This window comes from Leptinotarsa decemlineata, unplaced genomic scaffold, assembly GCF_025532065.1.
Source record: "Leptinotarsa decemlineata unplaced genomic scaffold, Ldec_3_MD MMD2_tig00000505_RagTag_RagTag, whole genome shotgun sequence".
Classification (NCBI taxonomy): Eukaryota; Metazoa; Arthropoda; class Insecta; order Coleoptera; family Chrysomelidae; genus Leptinotarsa; species Leptinotarsa decemlineata.
Genome location: NW_027412549.1, coordinates 853,417 through 872,591, shown reverse-complemented (window position 1 = coordinate 872,591; position 19,175 = coordinate 853,417). Strand labels below are relative to the sequence as shown.

General features: G+C 35.1%; 1 protein-coding gene across 3 annotated transcripts in view; it reads left to right on the top strand.

Annotated features, from left to right (window-relative positions):
* The first annotated feature begins 10,899 nt into the window (after positions 1-10,899).
* Positions 10,900-19,175, top strand: part of nSyb (neuronal Synaptobrevin) — a 42,642-nt gene continuing 34,366 nt past the window's right edge. For all 3 annotated transcript variants that reach the window (XM_023174664.2, XM_023174663.2, XM_023174665.2), the window contains exon 1: positions 10,900-11,026. In XM_023174664.2, the coding sequence (XP_023030432.1) occupies positions 11,025-11,026 (2 nt within the window). In that variant the 5' untranslated portion in view covers positions 10,900-11,024. The remainder of the gene's footprint in view (positions 11,027-19,175) is intronic.

The following is a 19,175-nucleotide window of genomic DNA, read 5'->3' as shown; positions in this document are numbered from 1 at the left end:
ACGTTCACGAAACATATTTTTCAGTGTTTGGATCCACGGTTCCATGTTTTTGGTTCTGTGATCTACAAAACACTTGAAAGAGAAGCAGACACTTTCCATTTCAGGCGAGATTTTATATTCATCAACAAAAACTTTCGATGGATTACATTAACCAATAAAAAATGCTAAAGTTTCGAAATCACTAATATATGAATACGTCAAATTCATCGGTGAACTTAACTATTGTCAGCGGTCCGAATTATTTCTATATCTATAGGAAAACGTTGACAGCTCGGTTTCTATATCAATCTGCTCAATTTGGATGAGAGCGTAAGGTTATAGGACGAGATAACCTTCAAATTGACTGTAATGTGTGATGAGGTTTCAACCTAAATGACTCAAGTACTTGTTGTGGTTTTTGTAATGAAGTTCTGCGAAATACGTACATATTTTCTCAAGAGTTTTCATTAGCGGTGAATTGGTTCAGTGGTTACAGGCCTAGCTCTCATCCCTGGACCCCGACTTAGAACTTAGAACCCAACTCCAGCCAGATATTTTTCTCACAAGAATTTATCCCGGTGGGTTTCTCCCACGTTGCATGACTGACGAGACTATGTCTACCTATGTTGCTTTCCGGGTGACTCCTGTCATGCAGTTGATAAAATAGCATACTCAGAACACGAAAGAAAAAGAGTTTCGTTGATATTTGATAGTAGACTATGTCTACCTATGCTGCTTTCCAGGTGACTCCTGTCATGCAGTTGATAAAATAGCATACTCAGAACACGAAAGAAAAAGAGTTTCGTTGATATTTGATATTTCCAAATGTATTTTTTCGTAAATTGGATTGAAGTAGGTACTCATATATTATAATTTTTTTTTGAGATTATATCAAATCAGAACTAATTTATAGGTGCTAACTTTGATGTAATTCATTGAAATATGAAATAATAATATAAAATATAATACAAATCTGATATTCTAAGTCTTCCTTTTAAACTTTCGGTTTAGGAATCAGATTCGATTTTTTCAATATTATTTTGCGGTTTTTGATTTTCAGTTCATACAGGTGAAGAATAATTTTGTTTTCTCATTCTTTCTCATTATTATAAAAAAGAAACTCTTAATGATAGTGTGATATAGAGGATTTTATCGATCAACTGTATTTAATATTTTCAAAAGGTGATTTCAAAAACTTTAGAATTAATCCCTAATTGAAAATTGAGTGGTGTAAATATCACTTGACAGGGTCTGACTGTGGGATTGAAATTTTTAGGTTGCACGATGCTGAATTGACTTGGTTTGGGATGCCTTAAAAATATGTACAGTAATCAAAATACTGGATTTTATTCCAACTGGATGTGAATTTTCATCAAATTATACTTACATTATGATATATTCAGTGAATTATTCGGAAGGTCTACGGTGTGGGCCGACGTAAAACTCAAGAAAAACATTGATTATTGCTCCAAAAAACCGTAGTCATGAACAATGTAATAATGGCAATCTCATAATGAAGTTTTTCTCGAATAAGTAACCTAGTATCGGCCAATTCCATCGCTTTTCTTTATAGAATTTTTAATATTTCACCGAGGTAGTGTGGGTCAACGACTATTCATTTTCTCCTCTATTCTTTAAGTTTTTTGTCACTTGGGCCATCAAAAATGCTAGCTGCAAATTTTCTGTTCGGAAATCCAATTATCATTGAAAAAATAAATAGATATATCAAATATACAATCACTTTATTTATATTCGCAATATCTTTGTATGTAGAAACCATCGACATAACCAAGAAACTCTGCGTCATGGGACGTATACTAAACAACAGATTATAGGCGATAACGTCATAGGTGCAAGTATGGTAACATTATGAGATACAAACGCTATATCTTGTTTGAATTGATACCAATTCCTCTTGGAATCATGTTAACAATTTTGTAATACCTAGCGAAATCTATGTATGGTAATATAAATTTTAACTTCGGGAAGAGTCAGATTTCTTTAATTCATAATTTTTTTAAACGTGTGATCTTGTAACTTACGGCAAGACCGAGAGTGTTTATATAAATGTTACGGGCATTTTGATAATTCCGGGCACTATTAATAATGGCCAGTCTGTATTCATAATGCCCGACTCAATTGGGCAATGTGATTAAAACAGCATGAATAATCACTTTTCCCGGCCATTATGAATAATGCCCACCCTATCTTGGGCAAAGTAATAAAATAGGTGAACTGTAGTGTTTTTGTTTATTAAATGAAAAAAAACTTACAAAATTTTGAACATAGTAGTTAAAAAATAATTATTTAAAAAGTAATAACATCAGTAGTTATTTTATCGACCTTTTTTTTTGGGTAATTGTTACCTTCCACAATCTGAAAAAATATAAAAATTATAATGGAGAACTTTATACAAGTGTAGAAGGGCAAACTTTTTAGTTTACCCCGATCAGTTACTGCGTAAAAATCAAAGTAGTTTTCACAAAGAAAAATCTTCTATTTATCAGTAACTTGTCGTATTTCACAATTTTGCCTATCAAAAAAATTATTAAGAAATTATACTTATCTTTTACGTTTCGGAGGCCAAAATCTGCCTACGTCTTCAGAAATGGATAAAAATTCGAATATATACGCAGTTTTCCTTTTTTTGAGAGCTCATTTCTTTACTTCTTCGATAGATGTCAAAGAAGTTTTGAAATATGAAATATTTCTTGCCGCTACAAGTAGAGAAGTATTTATGCTGCCCGGTCCAAGTGATAAATTCAAACTATCTCAAACACTGACTTATTACATGGACCACGGGCTGTCGGACAGTATTGATAATGGCCGGTCAAAGTGATAAATTAATGACTTTGCTCATCGCTCTTGGGCATTATTAATAATGGCCGGTCCTTATTGATAATTCCCAGTTAATCACGTTGCCCGTAACATAAACACTATTATTCGGAGTGTTTTGAAAAGTCAGATATATCTGTCACATATCTCATATCGAAATCCCAGCATTAAATGTTTTGTCAATTCAGCCTAATGAGTTCTTTTTTTGATGATCTCCGTTGCACGTGGGCGACGGTTAGAAAGAACGAGCTGGGGGGGGGACAATGAATCCGTGATTTCTTCCTGGCTTTTGAAAGTAGAAAACAGAGAGCTCTGGGAGCTCTTCGCCTAAGGCAGCGGTCTTGAAGTGGTACGAAAGTTTTGCGGGAAGTAAGTCTGCGTGAATTTTGAGGAGGTTCGAAAACTTAAGAGTTTGAAGGGTTCTCATGACGGCTGATCAAGAGGGGTATTTTGTTTTGGGAGGTAGTTTTCCTGAGTGGAATCTTTAATTTTGTTATTCTTAAAAAACAGGCGATTAACGCGATTTTGGGTAGTCGTTTATTCTGGAGTGATAATCGAGCAGTGTAGTGCAAATAGTTCAAATAGGGGACGAGCAGGAGAAAAGGCAGCGGTGAGTTAAATATACATAGTGTACTAACCATTTTATGATTTTGGAATGGAGTTAGCTATAATGAATTTGTATACAGAGTGGACCTAATAATTGCCTTATAGATATTTGGCGGTCAGAAATCATCGGCCAAGTTAGAGTATTTCGTCACTCTCGTATATTATAGTAATTTTCGGCGAAGGCACAAATATTGAGTTTTATTTTTTTTGAGATTTGATTATGGTTATTTTTTTTAATTTTTTGGTTTGTTTTTGTTCTTTGTCTATTTTGTTATATAATTGTTTTTTTCCTTTATTTTCTTCATTATTGAATATAGTATCTTCTGAAGGTTTTAAGCATGCTTTTATTTCAAAATCTACCATAGTAACCTTTTGAAAAGAAGTATCTGCGAATTTTTAAGAACTTTTCTCTCTGCAACTAGAGACCTCCTCCTAGTGCAGGAGGCGGAATTCAAGCCTCTTTCAGACTTGCCTACCATCCAAAATTTGATGTGGAGAAATTCGCATCTGGTGACAGCAGTTGTCATATTTTATTTGAATAAAACAAACACGGCACTGGCGAAAGGGTTACCAAGGGTTGATAGACAGTTATCGACGTATTATTTCTCTGGTGACTCAGCCACAGACTCAGCTATAAACCCGTAGATGTTTCAGTGGGATAGTATATATATAATAATAATAGTAAAACCGTTTCGGATTTACTACAATTTGAAAAAAAAACAATCAACTTCTAGTTTATATATATATATATATATATATATATATATATATATATATATATATATATATATAATATATATAATATATATCTTAATATTTTCTCAACTGGTGGAATTTATATGGATAATTTTTTCGGCAATATTTTTCCCAGACTATGAACATAATGGAATAAAATGGGTTTTCTGTTATTCAGCTGTCATTCTCTTACAGGCGACAATATCTGAAGTTGAAAATTGTGCGAGCTAAAATTCAACAAAATTTTGTCTTTTAACATGCGATTCCTAACACCTTTTTCATTCACTAACATGATCCACTGGATGTATGTATACTTTTATCTCACTTATAAGGGATTATTCCAATTCTCTAAGGCGCATGTAAGAAATTACGAGCTATCCCTGTTCAATCTGAATTTTATACTTTAACTTCTGAATAAAATTATTAGCACACAATTTAAGCCGATTTCTTTTCCTACACGCCTTAACTAATGCTCCTTTTTTTGTACTACAGTTATCGTGGTTTTGTAATCAAGTTGATAATTCCACAATAACATTGATTTAGCTAAGGCCAGGCCCGCCGTAAGCGGGCGTGCAAGGCGTGCACTGCGCGCGGGGCGGCACATCCTAGGGGGCGGCAAATTAAGCGACTAATCACGTAATACTCAAAGTCATTGTCCTATTAAATAGCCACCCCATCTACAGCTTAAGAAAAGTCATCGCATAGAAAAATTTCACGACCGTCGCGGCGTACAATCTTAGCTTCAACATCACTATCTTCTAGCCAAAATCTGTTCCACTATCACTTAGGAGTAACCATTCCGTTAAGGATCAGATCTTTTTGATGATGCCTAGTTCGTTCTCGAGTCTCTCCTTCGTATTCCAAAAGCAGGATTCACTAGACTCTTGATGATTCCTCTTTTGGTAGATTGATAGCGGTTGGATTAGGATTCAGATACTGTCCCTTGTGAATGGGTTTTCGGTATACAGATGTTTCCCATTTATTGTAGGTCTTCATCAATACGTCTAAGAATGGCAATTCGTTGTCAACCTCCTTCTCCATTGTGAAGGTGATGGAAGGTTTTACGCTGTTGATGTGTTTCAGAAAGGTGTATTCCCTGTATTCCCATGGTTCCATACTATGGAGGTGTCGACAAACCAGACTCTTGTGAGCTTCTTTATGGTCAGAGTTTGAAATCACTCCATATATATGTTGGCTATAACTGGTAAAACAGGCGATCCCATTAGCAGTCCCCCCATCTTGCTTCCTTTAGTTGGAAATAGCAGTTACGTATACAGTATGCTAGTAATCCATGATTACTTCTATAGGTAAGTTCGTTCTATCTTCCTGGTCCTCGTCTTCGGATAGCTTCCTCTGTATGATTTGAAGTGCTTCTTCGACCGGAACTTTGGTGTAAAGGCTTTCCACGTCAAAACTGATTAATTGATCTTGCTCCGTGACTTCGATTGCCTCTAGTAATTCGACAAAATGCCTTGAATTCTCCACAAAAAAAGAAGTTTTTCCTTGTAGTGGTTGTATAAGTTTTGAATAGCTGAATCTCTGGAACTAATGATCGGTCTGAGCGGAACAATTTTCTTGTGGATTTTGGGTAGCCCTCACAGGTGAGGGGGCTTTCTGTGGTGCGGTGTTAGTAATGATCTCTCCTTTTCCGAAAAATAGATTTGATGTCTGGTACAACTTTTTTTCAACTGATGCAGTGGGGCCCCATACAATTTTCATGTATTAAATTGTCCCTTCTGAAAAACATCTTCGATCTTCTGTTCGTAGATATCCATATCCATCACAACAGTAGCTGTTCCCTTATATGCAGGTAGGATTTTCGTGGTGTTTTATCTCTTTGCAGGCCGTTCAGAGCTCTCCGTCCTTCATCGATGATGTTAGATGTTAGAATTGGTTCCCGAGCCAGCTGGTTCTGTGATTTTCCATCTGAATTCTTCTGCCTCGGTCTGACCAATTAGGCTGGTTGGTTACTCTTATGACAACTCTATAATATCCAGATATACCCCTAAACGATTCTATTAATTGCAAGTATACCAGTTATATTTATACTAACATTAATATATACCAAAATCAGAAAATCTACCTAGTTGAAAGACTACCACGTTACAACTTCACCAGTTTGAAACTACCACGTGAAAAGTATACCCTAATAATCAATACCATTTACAACTCTACCAGAATCGAAATCAACCTCAAAAATGCCTACCATCTACACTACTACCATACACAAGACTACTTAAAACATCTCAAGTCCATAATAACTATACCAGAATCAAATTATATCAATGTAGGGCGGCATAATCTACCACGTTACAACTTTACCAGTTTGAAACTACCGCGTGAAAAGTATACCCTAATAATCAATACCATTTACAACTCTACCAGAATCGAAATCAACCACAAAAAAGCCTACCATCTACACAACTACCATACACAAGACTACTTAAAACATCTCAAGTGCATAATAACTATACCAGAATCAAATTATATCAATGTAGGGCGGCATAATCGGTATTGCACGCAGGCGATCAAACAGGTAGCGGCAGGCCTGGCTAGGGCTACTCTAGGAAATAAACCTAATCAGTTACGAAACTTTTTTTTGATTGTCTTGTAGAAGGGCTGAATTAAGATTTCATCTATGCCGGTCATGCATTGTTGTTTGTAAAACTTGATTTTGGCAACTTTGAGAACTGCTTCACCAACAGGTGAAGCACATTATTGTTTGTCATTTTCAGATTGTTTGTAATATAAAATTTGTCAATAAATATAAATGAATATTAAAGTAGGTATATCTTTTAACAGAACCTGTAATAGTCAAAATTTCATGTCTCTCGACGCGCGCTTCGCTTACCAATTTAGCATTATCGGGAGACGATGGAAACGAACATTCACATCTAAATTTTGCTATATCAGTCTAGTTATTTGTGGTATGGATAAAAAAAGCAAAATTATTTTGTGAAAAACGTCTTCGAATTGTAGAAGCTGCTGCATCAATAAATAATTAAAGAAGATATTCGTTCCATTACAATTATTCACGACTCTTATCCACCACCAAGTCGAATGTTAGATAATATTATTGACGAAATTCCTAAAACTTTAACATATTTTTTGCATTAATTAATTGTGAAGAATAAAAATGGCTCTAGGAATGTCATTGTCAATGCTGGAATACATTTTCTACTAGAAATGTACAGTGCTTCAAAATCAGAGCATTCGATAGATAATTACAGATACTGTACCTTTGCTAAACTAACAAGACAAAGCACAGTTGTGAAATTTTCATTATTGCCACATACCTACTCTTCAGCAGTTCAACACCATATTTATCAAGTGCATTATCAAATACAAACATGTCTAGTAAGAGACATTGATCTTAAAAAATTGGGATGAGTGCAAAAAAATTAGGAATCCTCTGTAACTATTGCACTACAAATGATGAACTGTTGTCAGTTTTCTCAACGACAACCCTCGCTACACTTCTTACTGAATGTATCCCACCCACGTTTGTCGTTCTAAATTTTACGACCACAAACTCATTTCAGTATTGAGTGAATTACCGATAAATGTTAGGGAACAATCTAAGCCGCACAAAGTTTGGCTGAATGGGATGATCCTCAAGATCATTTCCGAAATTTCCCCTGGCTAGATGTTTGTTTCAGTTCTAAAGATCCATTAACTTATGCTTCTGAAGTCACGAAAGTCATTCTATCATCCATGGATGCATATATTCCTTTCCCAATGAAACCTTGGTTCAACAAAAATTCCGAGCAAGCTGTCGCCTTCAAAAATCTCGCCTGCTGTCAGCGACGCAAGAATCCCAGTGCCAAAAACCGAACTGGGTTTGTTAATGCTCGCAACAACTGCAAACTTAGGATAAATGAAAGTAAAGAACTTCACAATCAGAGATTTAGGGATAAACTGCTTACCAATCCCAACGGGTCTAGATACTTCCGGTCGGTAGCTAAAGCTGTTTTTTTTCTTGGTGTCATCAGTATCGACTACATTGGCCATTAGCCTCGTGTTCTGAGTAGGCAACGTTAATAACTCCCCGTACAACCTAGGGAGTATCATGACTATTCGAAGTCCGTCAGCCATGTAACGTTGCAGAATCATCCCAACTTCAACTAGATAAATTCTCTCGAGGGAAATATCTGGTCGAGGTTGGGATCGAACTCACCAACTTCCAATCGTGAGTCGGGCGCATAACCACTGCGCCAATTCACCGCTAGCTGAAGCTGTTAATCAGAACTTTACAAAATCCACAATTCCACCACTAATATGAGCGGATGGTTCAACAGCCATAGAAAAAGCAAATCTACTAGCTGAACAATTTGCGTCACACAGTCAAATTAAGATAATATGTTCTGGTTGAAATTTTGAAAAGAAAGCTATCATTTTCAGTCAGTCCGTAATACAACAAAAAAGTATTACCAATATCTCGTACCTTATATAGACACTTGGTTTTAATCGACTCACTATCAAGTCACACAGTCGATTTTCCGGGAAAGGCACTACCCACTATTCCCACATTGGAATCCACAATGCTAAAAATAACTTTTTGACAGCGTCTAGTCAGGCGAATATTGAAACAGCTCATTATCAACAGGCTTCTGGTCCTGATGAAATACCCGTCATCGTACTCAAAAAGTGCGCAAATGAACTCTTCTTCCAATTAACTATAGACCAGTCGCTTTGCTATCAGTGATATCAAAACTCATTTATAAAGCCGTAAACCACCATATCCTCAAATATTTGGAAGGCTTCAACATCTTGAGCGATTATCAATATGGCTTTCAGAAAGGAAGTTCAACAGGCGACCTTCTATCTTGTATCACCCATATTTGGAATAATACAATCGAGAAACATGGAAAGTCAAGAGCTGTTGCGCTTGATATTTCTAAGGCCTTTGACCGTGTGTGACATGAGGGTTTGCTGGCCAAACTTCGATGCTATGGCTTCTCGAATCACATCTGTGTATGGTCCTCCAGCTTTCTGAAAGAACTAGTCCTGCAAGTGGTCGTTGATGGATATCTCTCGAATACTTTCACCATCAACGCTGGTGTTCCTCAGATATCCATATTGTCTCCAACCCTCTTTTTATTGTATATCAACGACTCCTTGGAAAAAACCGAAAATCCAATATAATGTTCTGCTGATGACAGCACACTTGTCTCGTCACTACATCTGTATTCCAGGATATCGGCTGCGGATACACATCTTCACCGCAGCAGGAGGTTGAATATCTTAATGAGGATCTAGGAGTAATTTTGAAATGGGGTTGAAGTAACCAGGTCTCCGAACCGGATATAATAATGTCAGGTCAGACAATTCCGCTTTCTGCTTCGATAAGTTTATTGGGGTTTAAAATGGTCACTAATATGTTTTGGCACAATCATGTCGCTGGAATTGCAAACGCTCAAAAGCTTGGAACACTGTTCCGAACCAAAAAACTGTACACACCTCAGTAACTTTTGACGCTTTATTGAGCTCAAATCAGACCTTTTTTGGAGTATTATTCTCATGTATTGGGATCCATACATACCCTGAGGCTGCTGGATTCCATCTAGAATCAGGCATCCGCCTGATTGGAGACGCGAACGTCACTTGCAACTTTGATAGTCTGGAATAACATCGGAGAAAGGTTAGGGATTTTTCTCTCTTCTATAGATAATTTCACGGAGGTGTTCATGTGACTTGGCACATTTGATTCCACCAAAAGCGGCACATATCAGAAATACGCGGCGACGGACTGTTGCTGCTCATCGTTTTGAGGTTCAACTAAGTACACCGCGAACTTCACTGTTTTTAAGAACTCTTTCATCTGGAGAACGGCGTTTATGTGGAATAAACTTCCTGAGAAAGTTTTGCAAATGGATTTAATCTCCAGCGATTCAAATTCAATGTGAATCACTACTTTCGCACAGGCACCGCTCTAAGAGCGCCTTGAGGATTTTCCTGTAGTTCTTGGTACTTGAAAAACAACGAGAATTTATCAAATGATGAGTTAACAACAGTTAAACTCGATTGTGAGATTGAGAAAGTTTCATTTTAGCCATTTAGAAATCTTGTAAGTAGTGGAACTAATGGCTAAAAACAACTGTCTAAGTCTAAAAGATTCGAGATCTGTAAATGACAGTGAACTTTTGGATGCTTTCGTAAGTCTAGAAATACAAGGAAATACAATAGGAAATACAATAGGACAAAGGTCCTATTCCCAAGAGCCCATTATTTACTTTTATATGAATCCCTCTGATAAAAATTAGGAAAATATTTCACGAGAAAAAAACACTGATTTGTAGCTTTGAAAGGTTGACAGTGAATGTATATTGTTTGGTTGGTAAAAGGAACGTTGAGAAGAATTTTTCATTTCTGGTGTTAGAGACCAGTGCTTGTTTTGAATCTCTTGTACGCCAGGGAATCCAGTTCTACCTTTCAGACATGTATTAGAAATATTTAAATGACATTCTAATCCTTTGATTACACGTTTACCTAGAAACTCCAAGGGTTTCCAACTGTGGCTCATCCTGTGCCATACCTACCTTGATCCAAGCTGCCAAAAATCGATTCTGATTCTATGTCAAGGTTCAAATATTTTGAGGCGATTTCCCGAAGTTAAGAAAACAGTGTATAACGTCCTCTATCATGATAGAAGAATTTTTGAATTTCTTCGTATAGGCATCGGTATCCTCCAATGGTCAAAGATTTGTTAATGAAACTTGACCTATCACAATGCGCTGTGTCTTCAGTCAATGCGCAAGCCCGCCGCGCCAGTGTGACGTAGAGATCAATAGGGGACAGAGCTTGAATCTCATATACCTCAGTGATATTGGTGATTGTTCATTAAAATAAGTTTTGGAATCTTTTGAAACATGTAAGTACCCTTTGACGATTTGGAAAACATGTTGGACTATGTTTTTAATGTTTCAGTTATCTGAGTAGACGTGTTTTGTTTCAATTCGCTAATCAACCTTCCACTGTCGCATTTAATCTCTGAGCAGAAACATATATTCAAATTAAGATAATATATTCTGGTTGAAATTTTGAAAAAAAAGCTATCATTTTCAGTCAGTCCGTGATACATCAAAAAAGTATTACCAATATCTCGTACCTTATAAATATAGACACTTGGTTTTAATCGACTCACTATCAAGTCTCCAACCGCCGAAAATATACATTTTATCGCTCAACTTTAAATTATTAGGTATGCCTACTTTTAAGTTTCTGTTTTGCAAGTACATAATTGATAACAAGTATGATAAACATGTAGCTGTAGTCGATTGCAAACATCATTCTACTTGCATATCGATTATTTTATACGTAGGGGGTGTTAACGCATATCTGAATAATTACAGTGGCTAATTTTTTACATTAATTCCGAGAATTGTTTGTCTTCAAGTAGGAGCTGAAATTGATTTTTCGATCAAACTTCTTGACGCAGGCGTGGGTAACGAGAACATGTTTTTTGAGAAACCTCTTAGAAGATCTCTGTTTTTATTTTTAGATGATGATGTTGTACAAATGCTCGTTTCATTGGATTTGAAACCCATTTGAAGTATACCGGTTTTGAAAGAAATTCAATCCGTTCGTACCCACCTTCAGAATTCACATTTTCCTTCTACTGACCTACTAATATATTTCCAACAAGTAAATGTTTTCAATCAGTTTGGAAGATTTACCACTGATTTCACAAACTGTTGTATATATATGGAAAAGAAAGTTTATGGCCTTCTGTTTCTCCATCTTGATACAAAAAATGTGGGAATCTTCCAAAGAAACGAAGGAAGCAATCAATTTCATAAAATTAATGAATGAAGTTAAATTTCATTTGCATGGAACACTGTCATCCTCACTGCTTACATTCCATGTAAGTGAATTATTACTTCTTTCATTAATTCTATTGTGTAGGAATCCTGTGAATGATATCTGATTGGATTCCATACGAATGTTTGGAATACAAACGGAATAGAGAAAAGTGTTTTTCGTATAATTCAGCGTTCAAATAAAAGTATTTGTTTCAAAAGTATTTTTCTTTTGTGTAATTCATTGTTTATATGAAAAAAGCTGTTTCGAAAGGGCTTTTTCTTCCAGTTTGTGTCTGAAAGTAACTTCTTTGCAAGATCTACACATCTTTGTATAGAGTTAATTTTTTGAAATTGATTGCTACCTTCAATTTTCTTTAAAGATTCCCACATTTTTGTATCAAGATGGAAAAGTAGAAGGCCAAAAACTTTTTTCCCTGAAATTAATCTCCCCTAAAAATATACCCTCCCGATTTGAACATGGTGTATATACTATTTGTCACTGAAATATGCAATTGTGCGAAGTAGAATTAATTTTTGAATAATATAGGATTCATTCCTTGGGATTTAATATCACATCATTTTTTTATTCTGGTTGTATTGTTATCTCTGAGTTTCAACGATTGAACCCTGTACTTGAAATAACTCTCAAGTCGTTTATGAGACGTACCAAAGTATTTGTTCTAGAGTTGATCCAAGGTGCTTGCTGTTTTATAAAAAGATACGATGGAATTGAAAAATTAAGATTTCGAGTGATTGTGCTTCAACAACACTCGAAAAGTTAGTTGAATTGCTCAACAAAATGAATGACAAAATATAGTTATTTTCAAAGATCACATGTCTCTAGAAGAAAAATCGAATGTTGCTTGCCTAGTGTTTGAATGGAAAACGTGTGTTGTTAAAATCTGCACTAATATTATAAATATCAAAGTTTGTGAGGATGGATAAATGTATTTATGTATGTTTGGGGCTTTTTCACGCCTAAACGACTGAACGGATCTAGACGAAATTTTACATAAATACAGCGTATACATCAGAATAACATATGGGCTACAATTTACAAAGATTTTGTGTGAGTTTGGCCATATCGATAAGTATTAAGGAAGTCGGAAAAATTCTTTCTCCCTGAGAGCTATTTTGGCGTGCGCTGCCTATAGGTACCGTTAGAGTTACATGAAGATAATGTATCGTAAGACTGTTTATCTTCAATAGTTCTAAATAAAGGTCCGCGATAGCATATATCTACCTCTTATGTGGTAGCCACTATATGCAAAATACTGAGCCACAAATACAATTAAATTGTATACTTTTTTACAATGCACATTTTAGAATATATGTCAAATTCTTATACTTTATAAATTTTATACAACCTGAAAATCCTAAACATACGTAATGAAGGAAAAAAAAGAATTTGTTGGAAGCCATGAAAATGAACAAATCAATTAAAAACCAGAAATATATAACCCTGAACGAGCAACTCGAGTTATGAAGGTCTCCTCTCTTCAATTTATAAGTTTAACAACCCCTATAATCTTCAGTGTTGAATTTTAAAGTTGGCACCCTGGTCCGTACAAGTACCTGTCGTTCAACTACCTTACATCTTACCTGAAAACTCCCGATTTAACCAAGTTTTCAAACTTCACAATTCAGTTTTATACTTGATAATGGGGTTAAACCCGAAACCGGTCGTATAAATAAAATTAACTAGTGGTAATTAGACAAAAGTATTTTCATTCATTTCATTGAAGTTATACAATTGTCGTTTTAAGTATTCAATAAATAAACTTTGTCTTTTACACTAACTAATTTGGATGAATCGTTTAAAAGTTATCACGATAAGATTAACTTGACGCATCGCAGTATGCCATTAGGTACGCCTCACGTCTACTGTAAGACGACGGAAGACGATGCGCGGTGATAGAGGGGCGGTCTAAGCAATGAAGCGCCATCGCCGAGACGCGGGCAGACGCGTGAGGGCAGATATCATTGACGTGTTAGTTTTACGAAATGTCTTTATAGGTAACATAATTCGATTCTCGAAGCTATTCATTACTTAGTGCAGTTGGCTTCATTTTCAGTTACTGTGTTTTTAAAGTAAGAATATAAATTACTAGATGTTGCCCGTAGATTCGCCCACGTAGAATTTGGTTTGTCACATTCAGTTTCGTGACAGATCATTTTAAACAAATAGTTATGAAATTCAATATAATCTTTGAACCCCTATTTTCCCACTTGAAGGTGGACATTCCTGATTCCCTTCCTTGATGCTTATACTAAGAACCTACCTGCATATTTCAAGATTCTAGGTTCAGTAGCTTCGGCTGTACGTTAATATTAGAGTGTCAGTCAATGAATAGGTATCCAATTATACAATACTAGTTGTTCCCCGCTGTTTTAACCGACGTTACCGTGCGAACCTACCCTATATGTTATTCCAGGTCATGATCTATATATATATATATATATATATATATATATAACAACTTACATTTGAATCAAAAAGTGAAAAACGTAAATATATACATTACATTCATCCATCCTCATAAACTTTAACCATTTATAATACTAGTAGGAGTAGGATTGGTAGGATTACCAATGTATTTCATTCTAATCCTTAAATTTCTTTTGCTGATGCTATTCAATATTATATAGGTGGGTACCTATTGATTGGCTGACACTCTTATATCAACGTACAGCCGAAGCTACTGGAATTAGAATCTTGAAATATGCAGGTAAATTCTTTGTATAGCCTAAATATACATCAAGTAAGGAAATCAGGGATTTCCACCTCCAAGGGGAAAAAATTGTATTGAATTTTGTCAGTTTTGAAGTTGGAAATCTGAAGTTTTGGATTAATATAAAAATATTGTTTATTTGTTTAAAATGGTCTGTCACGAAACTTAATGTGAAAAACCAAATTCTACGCGGGCGAAGGCGCGAGCAACAACTAGCTAATAATAAAATAGCTTTGTGCCCTAGGGGCATACAGGACAACGCCTACTGAAAGTCTTCACAGTAAATCTGGAGAATCACCGTTGCAAGTTCGACGAAAGTATTTGAGCCTAGCCTATGCATCAACAGTTTCGGCTGACAACCAGCATCCAGTTTACCTTAATACATTCTCAAACCGCTTCCGAAATCTGTATGAAACCCGAAGTAGCATAACACATACTTTTTATCAAATAATTAACAATTACAGCTCCGAGTTGAACGTTGCCTTCCCAATAACCCTCTCCAACAAAACCTCAGATACCCCTCCTTGGCTCATTGCATTGCCATCATGCAGCTTATACCTTACCAAATTCAATAAATCTGAAATCACTCCCAGTCTGCTCTACAATCACTTCCACTCATCACTGAGTAAATATCAAGAATACACACATACCTACACAGATGGGGTAGCATCAGCCTTTCTGAGCCCGAATATATCAAGTGGTTTCAAACTGTCTAAATATTGCAGCGTTTATAGTGGTGAACTTTTCGCAATCCTTCAAGCAATCAAATTTTCCGTTGATAAAGAAATCCCGAACACGTTAATTTTAACAGACTCTTTAAGTTCCCTGCAAAGTATACCGAAAATATATATTCTGATCACCCGCTGACAAGATCCATCAAAAAGTATACTCACACAATTATGGGAGCTTCCAGAAGGCTACAATTCATGTGGGTACCGTCACATGTCGAGATTTCTGGCAATGAACGAGTCGAGAAAATCGCACGTGAAACCGTCAATAAAACCATTCAAGAACAAGATGGAGTACATTATGTTGACCTGAAAGCATATATGAAAACTGTGGTTTCTAGTTACTGGTCATCCATGTGGTCAATATCTAAAATGAAATTGAAAGAAATTAAAGATGACATCAAACCATGGAAAGACATCCCCAAACAACGAAAACAACAAATCATAATGACTCGTTTGCGTACTGGACATACAAAGTATACTCACGAACACTCAAAGAAGAAGGAGAAAAAATCTGTTATACATGTGGGGTGCCAATTTCAGTTAAACATTTTATGGTGGAGTGTCCGATCTTCGTGGATGAACGACTGAAGTACAATATTAGTGGAAATATAAAGACAGTGAAGTTACAGTGAACTGTAACTTCACAAACATACTCGGATTCCATTCTGAAATTGATTTACTCAACAAATTGTGAAATCCCAAGTATCAGACAACCTCTCTTTCTTATTCCAATGTTAAATTTGTAAGAAAATACTATTGTAAATGATAATGTTATGTATGTTCATATATGTATATATTTATTTTTCTATGTTGCTAATAACCTTTGTGGTGGATGCAACGATATTTCTAAATAAAAAAAAAGTTTTGTACAGGAGATCCAGAATATCTCAATAGGCTATTCTAAGTATTGTGTTAGGTACATAATTTTTACAAATCTTATATACAGTGTTCAAATTTAGTTTACCTAACTAGTGTCGACAAAATTATTCCGTATTTCATAGTATTATAACCGGTTGTCAGAACCATTGTAAAGTTGCTCTTGGGTCACCAAATCACTTTTCTGGTAACTTTAAAGAAAATGCTGCTTGTGCTGCCTATTAGAAACTAAAAAGGTCCGTTTGCTAAGAAAATTTTACCGCGTTCTTTTTTCAATATAAATTTCAAAAAATCATTTTTATCTCAGGCACTATCAATAATATGATTAAATCAATTTTTGTTTGATTTAAAATATTCTACAAAAGAGGTTCCTTGCTTATATCACTCATAGGTATATGAATGTTATACGCCAACTGAAGACGCCAACTTAGTTGGTGCGAAACGCTCATCGAGACAAGTATTTCATTTTTGGTGATTCGGAAAAGTGCTTATTTTTGGATTCCGATATGTTAATTATAAAAGGATATAAAAATGAGAAGTAATAAACATTGAATATGAATTGTGAAAGTAGATATAAGAACACTAATTTGTAAATTGGAAGATCAAACTCTTCCTCTTGAAGATGATCACTTGGTGATCGAAACACGTGTCGAGGTGTTGAAATAACAGTTTGGTGTAGGGAAAAACTTAGTAATATTCACCTGAATCGGAATTGATTCATGCATTGAACAATAAATAAAATGTCAATAATACACTAACCAAAATTAAAATCAAGAAAAATGATCATGGAAAATGAAAAACGAATAAAAAAATATTCCAAACCATGCTACTTTACGACGTTTCAATTGTTACTATCACAATCGTTTTCGGATGATCAATAATAATATATTATTCATACAGTGTGACAGTGTAAAACACATATTTTTTAACCGATTGGTCGGTCGGTAGTCGGTCGGTTCGACGTGGGTGCTTTGTTCACTCACTCAAATCGACCGCCGTATTGGTCGGTGGTTCAAGCCCCAGGCCGAGCGATCGATTTTCACTTGCTATCGTCCAACCAGGTTAGGAATCACACATTAAAAGGTAAGACCTTGTTAGTCCTTAGCTCGCACAAGTTTCGACTTCTGAGGGTTGTCGTTCGTAGGGGTGCAACAGCTGGTTAACGGAAAAACAGATTTTAACAGACAAATTTTTTCAACAGATCATGTAGAAATTCGCGAAGCGTAGTAGAACATCCAATTTCAAGAATGAGTCTTCGTTATCAGTGCAAACTTTTACTATTGTGTGGTCAGAATTAAAAAACCGCAATTTTTTTATTTTTGATAATGAAACATGCTAATGAATATTTTATCATTTAGCGGATATAGGTACGATTATACAGGCAAATAATTGACTTCTGGGTCAGAAATATCATGAAATCTCATTCTGTTATTCCACCAAGTTCACATGAATACAAAAATATAGGTAATCTTTGTTCTTTATCGCGGGTACAGTAAAGGATAATTTCACTTTTCTTATTCGTAGCAGAGTACAAAAGAAGGAAAAGAACATTGAAGGCAGATGTGAAGATAGAGTAGCAGGGAGAAGAAAAAGTAGAATATAGGTTGTTCAAGAAATTATTTCTGATTGGTGAATGAATGACGTTTGTGAGCTTTGTTGAACAATGACATGTCGAAAGTTGGTAAAATCGACAGGATATTGTTGATGGTGGTTGGAATACATAAACCGCAAGACGTGTTTCGCTATGCAATAGCTAACCCAGGAGTGTTTTTACTCAGTCAGGCATGTGTGAACGAACAGGCGTAGTAGAATCAAGAAACATTTTTCGCGAAAAAATGGACTTCAAGAAGTAGTATACATTTTTCAACTTCTTAGTTACCTTCTCTTCAATTCTCAATTTTGTGTTGATGATTAAGTCTAGCTTCTTACATTGAGATTGCTGAGGTGATTTTCTCATTGGGTGTTTTCAATTGTATATCATTATATACTCGTAACTGGTAATCAAATTTGACCCTGAAAACGAAAAATCTTTCATGAAATTTGGTGTTCTTGTAGACTATTCTTTATACAATTACTTATAAAATTTTCAAACAGAAAAATAAAAGATTCGATTGGATTTGATTTGACTTCTCGAATTTTCACCTGATGAAGACAAAATAATTACAATCGGTTAAAAATAAATGTATTATAAGAGTGTACATGTGTACATTTATCGGGTATAATCAAAGTTTTTACTTTCTTTATTCATTATCAATTTTTCTACAAACAGGTTTTTTTGTTCAAAATGTAATTTTTTGCAATTTTAGTGAGTTGAATTGTCTTGTTCACCAATTTGGATCTTATGAACTTTCAGAGTTCCTCCAAATTGAAAGGGAAATATTTTTAAGTAGAGATATTTTTTGGTAAAGAAGCTTTCTACTACTTAATTTCTTACAAATGTGGAAAACTTCCGAAGGAATGAAGAAAACAATTGAGTTTGAAATGAACACTTTACAGAGATATGTAGATTATGCATATACGTTTTTTTCAAACACAAAATGTGAAGAAAAAACTCTTTTCAAACAATTACTTTCACATGAACATTGAATTACATAAAAAAGTCCTTTCTATACTAAAACCAATAATGATTGAGAGTAGAAGTAAGCCCAGAGACAGCAAATCGGGGGCGTGCTTATTAATTTTTGAGAAGGTTAAGAATGAAAGAAAAATTCTAAGTACAATTAGTTAAAATATTCATACACATTTTTTATTTATTTCATTAAAACTTTGTAATATCGTAATTTACCTAATCGTTGTAGTCATTAGTTGGGCCTTATGAAAACGGAGTAATAATCGTGGTAATTATAGTAGGTACTAAATAAATTAACAATATTAATAAA